The sequence below is a fragment of the Cynara cardunculus genome, unplaced genomic scaffold, assembly GCF_001531365.2.
Source record: "Cynara cardunculus var. scolymus isolate 2C unplaced genomic scaffold, CcrdV1 Un_Scaffold_2741, whole genome shotgun sequence".
NCBI lineage: Eukaryota > Viridiplantae > Streptophyta > Magnoliopsida > Asterales > Asteraceae > Cynara > Cynara cardunculus.
Genome location: NW_020201205.1, coordinates 54456 through 60023, shown reverse-complemented (window position 1 = coordinate 60023; position 5568 = coordinate 54456). Strand labels below are relative to the sequence as shown.

The 5568-nt window shown below is 36.2% G+C and overlaps 1 protein-coding gene across 1 annotated transcript; it reads left to right on the top strand.

Annotated features, from left to right (window-relative positions):
- The first annotated feature begins 479 nt into the window (after window positions 1-479).
- Window positions 480-5214, top strand: LOC112503247. The gene is made up of 9 exons (XM_025107308.1): window positions 480-520; window positions 681-734; window positions 857-926; window positions 1278-1368; window positions 1436-1497; window positions 2822-3063; window positions 3146-3179; window positions 3559-3678; window positions 4690-5214. The coding sequence occupies exons 2-9, from the start codon at window positions 687-689 to the stop codon at window positions 4875-4877; spliced, it is 855 nt and encodes a 284-aa protein (XP_024963076.1). The 5' UTR covers window positions 480-520; window positions 681-686; the 3' UTR covers window positions 4878-5214.
- The last annotated feature ends 354 nt before the right edge of the window (window positions 5215-5568 follow it).

Here is a 5568-nt window from a genome sequence, read left to right as displayed (position 1 = left end):
TAAAATTTTAATGAGTGAGCTTGATTTGAGTTTGAGTTCAAGTTCAAGCTTGATTCGAGCTCGAGTTCGAGCTTGATAAATAGTTATCGAGTTCAAGTCAAGCTTTGATTTTTACTATTTGCGAGTTTTCGAGTCGAGTTCAAACTTGAGAATTAAGTTTCGAGTTTAAATAAATTATAGTGATACTCGAACTCGAACTCGAACTCGAACTCGACTCACATCATTATACCCCTAGTCTTTTCTGCCACGAACGATCCTAATGTAATGGCTACCTCTAGAAATGATAAAAAAATACCAAAACTTGAAAAGACGTTTTGAATAGATATCCGGAAGAAAATGAAAAAAATAAATAAAAAACAGTCCATATTTGAAAGAATATAAAGTTGAAGGGGGTGAAATGTAACATTTTAAGTACAAAGATCCACAATTTTCAACCTATCCCGCCTTTTGAAAGCATTTCTCAGAGGGGTGTGTGTCCCAATCAATTTCAAAAACTCTCCTAGGGTTTTTGCGAATTCAGGTGAAACTTTTCCAAGGATTTCATCGCTTTTACCGTTGTTGCTGTTTCATTATAGGTTGAATTCTAGGGTTTCTATAGCTGGCTTCTTTTTCTTTTCATTCGATTATGCTTTTTTTGTTGCTCTTGATTCATCAATTGATGATTATGTTTGATTTTCCAGTTTCAAATGGAGGCGCTCTATTCTAAGCTGTATGATAAGTACACTAAGCTCAAGGTTTCTCTCTTTCCTCTCGCTTCTCGTTCTCTACAATGTACGAGTAATTGTGTTAATTGGGAATATGTGATTCTTGTAAGTGGAGTTAACTAGCTTTGGTTTGTTGTTTGATTACTGTACAGGCGAAAAAGGCTTCTGAAATAGAGCAGCTTAATTTGGATCAAGAAGAAAAATTTAAGACCTATGTGTCTGGTATGTATTTTTTTTTATTGGCAGCTTAATTTTGTATTGAATTGTTTTGTGGATATCAGTAAGTGCATTTTGGACATCTTCGTTTTATAGCCTTTGTAATCTTCCCTTTCCAAAAGGGGTTGCATTTTAAATTGTTGATGTCTAACGTAGTACCCATCATGTACAAATCTGATACGGATTTCAGGAACTAATTTAGCTCTAACGTCTTAATTGGTTGTGCTTCATTGTTTAGCTTTTGAAAAACTTATACTGGTTGTAATTGTGGACTACAAGGTTTTTTTTATAACTTTATCCCAATTTAGTCTTTAACATGAATGCAACATGAAGTATTTTCTTGTCTTTCTGATGCAGCTGCAGATGAACTGATTGGCTATTTAACAAGTGAAAAGGACAGGTTATATGCACAAATCAGTGATTTGAGACAGGAAGTGGCTTCAATAAGGCAAGGAACGACTTTGCTGGAGTACTAAGTCAATTTGATAAGAAGTTAACTGGTATTTTGTTTGCAGATCTGCCAAGGACGAAGAGCAAGAAAAGTATGAAAAGATGTTAATCGAAGAGAACCAAAAAAGTAAGGCATAATTTTATGTTATGGTGAATGAGTTGGTTGAATTAAAATTCTAGTCATGAGGTAGCAATGCATAATATAAGGATGCTATCAACGAACATTAACTTTTTATGCACTTAGAAGCATATCAAATGAAGAGAGCACAAAGAGGTACATTTGCTTCTAGGTTAACATCGGATGTTTCTCCACTGATAGCAACAGCATTTCTAGAATATAGAATACGAAAATGCAGTAAGTTGTTGGTGTTGCTGTTGACACCTACAGTTTAAATGCAGTAATTGGTGACACGGCAGGAATGCTTGTTTCTTACTATTCTGAACTAACCACTAATCACCTAATCTTGTGTCACTTCAAGATTTGGTTCTTGTCCTGTTCCAAGAACTGAACCCTTGTAGATGATTTTCACATTGACAATTACTTTAGTCGTACTTTCTTAAAGATGATGGATGATATAGTGATCTGATTACAGTTTTTGGTTCCCGGACAAAAATTCTGAAGTCAAGGAGAATTTACCTCATGAGATTGGCAATTGAATCAGTTTGTAACCCTTTCAACCTTTCAAAGAAATCAGATCATTATGTTGAATTGAATTTTTGTCCATTAGAGATGATAGGTTGACATTGCAATTAAAAGTAATTTTCATCAAGTTCGGAAAATATCAAAATAAGATAAAGCTTAATTTGTCCATGAGCAATAATGTGAAATGAACCAGGTAGATCCCAAGTAGATATTTGTTGCTTTTGTACTTTGAGTTGGAAAGTTTGAATGAGGATCATCTCAGGTTGCTTGTTCTTTAAGCCTGAGTATTAACATTGGTTCGGTTTCAAATTCCATTTAGGTTCTTTAATTTGTAAATTGCCTTTTTGAGGAACGTTATGACTGCACTGCTATTTGTCTGAGCCTCCTCGATTAGCTTCACTATTAAATTATCAAATTAAAGCTAAAATTCTTCTAGAAAGCAACTACTTATCTTCTGTACCATTTTCTTTTAGAAATCTACACCTGAGTTACAGGATCTAGAAACGTTTTTCAACAATTTATGCTCTAGTCTGGCTTGGAAGGATGTTTCTTTAGTATGAGAGAGGTGTCAATATATGACCTATTAAATGACTTCAAAATTTTAGCTTATCACAAAGTATGCCAGTTGATTTATTGAATTCTGAGGAACTTTATGGTTCTTGTCTTCGACAAATGTTATTGCCATCAATGGTTAAATGCATTGCTAACCTTACATCATACACATATACAGCTGAACTGACCACCTAGATTTGTTTATGATCAATGCATTCCTGTATTGGTTGTCAATTACTTGGCTCAAATTTTGCAGACAAACAACTTTCAGAAGAAATTGAGAGGCTGCATAGAAAAGAATTTCATTCCAGCACTAGCAATGACATGCTCGCAATTAATCAAGTGTCAGGTTCTTCAATTTCGTCAGGGAGACTCAACAACTCAACAAAGAGAAAGCGATCTACAGATTTCATGCATGAGAAGGAAGTTGAGGTTGCTCTAGAACATGCATTAGATAAAGAAAACATGACACCTGATGCTATTTATAGCGCTAATCAGGTACAGCTTGTGAGTTTTAAGTTCTTCCCATTTTGGTAGGAAGTTCTGTTTGTGTACTGACCATAGTAATGAGATTGTGTAGCCTAAATGCTGCCGCCGAAGGCTTGGCAGTTCAGGTATGTTTAAAAACTGAATATCTTTCTGGGTGCGTTTGGTCAGTCAGACGGGAGTGGACAGGACTGGACGGGTGAGAGTGAGGTAGGCGGGTGAAAGAAATGTGAAAGGTTTTAGATTTTAATTTTACGCGGGTAGTTTAGTAATTTATCAACCTTGGCCCATCTTCCTAATTTTTGTACCACCTATTTTGATGGGACAAAGAAATGCATTTTTCCCCACTCAGTCTTGTTCCAGCCCAGTCTAAATACCGAACAAACTTGGGACAACTTGTTAACTGTTCTCGCCTGTCTCGGGTACCAAACGCACCCTCTATGTTCTCCGGCGCACAATCTTCATACATTAGAATATATCTGATCAAATTTAGTTGTGGTGTAGTAGATGCTTCTGATACTACCATCTGCATGTTTCAAGAGCTTGTTGAGAGCCTAGTTGACCTGAAGTTTTCTACTGTACACCAAACTGATGATATACTCCTAACTGCAGTGCATGAATCAAGCGGTAATTTATTTGTTGACATTTCATGTTACATACAAGTTGGTGCCTTATCTTCCTTCTACGTTCTAATATGTGATCATCGTTCAACATTGGATGCTTCTGTACATGGAATTTTTACTAATTTTTACGTACGCATTTGATAATTTATCTTCTTTTCTTGCATTTTTATTATTATGCTTCATCATTTCCCAAATCTCATGTTTTGCATAAATAGTGACACGAGAATAGTGAAATCCCACTTGGAGGACAATGTGTAAATCTGAACGCTTACTTTGTATTTGCAATCGAATCTTTCAATCTGAAATTAAATAGTTACTCCGTTCCATAATAAATGCCTGTATTTCTATTTTAATTTGTCCAAAATAAGTGCCCCTTTTCAAAGTAAATGTCTAATTCCGATTCTACCCTTAATTATGAGATGAAGAAATTCATTACTCCTATTATTAAGGGGCAACATTGTCACTTGGTTAATTAAAAAGTGTAATAGTTACACGTTTTAGGAAATCCCCTCATCCTCTTTTATACGACATGTTATATAGTGTACTTATGTTCCCTCTTCGCATATACGAATTTGGAGATTTTAAAATCGTTTTCATGCTGTAATTAAGAACCCAGATGGAATAATATGGGCATTACACTTCCATTTATGACATCTGTTGTCTAAACTATTTGATTTTACCGATAGGGGTGTCTTTATGTTAAGAAATCTAGCAAAAAGCATTCACACCTAGTATGAAAATGGCAGTAAACCAGTAAAACCTTGGGTTTGCTTTCTAGAGTCACCCCCAAACTCACCACTCACCAGTTCAAGTCTCCTCAGAGCCACTAGAGGGTTTGACTGACTGTTAACTTCAAGGTTCCATGAGATTAGTTGAAGTGTGTGTAAACTGGCGCAGACATCCACGGTTACCTGAAAAATGGCACTAATCTGATCGGGTTTATCATAGTTATCATTGGTATAGATGTTCAAAATCGAAATCTAACGTCTTCTTTTTTGATGATGGGAATTGGCAGGCTACACATTTAGTTTGGGATGGGTGAAGAACACGGCAGGTGAAGAGGAATTGATGTACCGTGTCTCTTCATTGGGCACATTTGAGAGGGTAGCACCAGAATGGATGCGGGACGTGATGTTATTTAGTAAGAGCATGTGTCGTATGTTCTTCAAAAGATTATCTTGCATCGTCAAGCTTCATGATTGAAATGTGCAAAGCTTCGAGGTTGTTTACTACCTGCTTGCTTAGGACTCTTACCCAGTCAGAGGTGTTTACTAAGCCCCTACTACAGATCCATGATGTTCACCTGGTAAGCTACCCGGTCAGTAATTAGTGTTAACCTAGATCGTATTTGAAGCACGTTGTCGATTGGGTCATACATCATGTCCCTTAGAATGTGAAAATGCTTTTGTTTAGCTTTGTTATGGAAACTTCACGTAACCGACATAAGCGGTTATGGTCCCTAGCCTAAAATGTGTAACTGATATAAATTGGAGTAATGGCTTTTTATTCAGTTTTCAAGGCTTAGGGGCCGTTTACCAAATGCTTACCAGGGTAAGTGTACACCAAGTCACATTACCTTACCAGATGAATATGGTAATGATCAAGAATCTTACCCGATAAGAACGAGACAAGGATCAAAAATCTTACCCGGTAAGTGAGGGCGACGACTCTTACCATGGTAAGCACTTGCCAGGTAAATTGTTGTATACGATACCATTTTGGTGGACTAAAATCTTATCCAGTGAGTAAATGATCGTGTTAAATTTTACCGGTAAACACTTACCGGGTAAGTGTTTGATAAACGGTCTCTTAGCCTATTTTAAATCTATATATATATTAAAGAAGAAACCAAACATAATGAGGTGACATCTTCTAATGCTTAGAACTTCTTTTA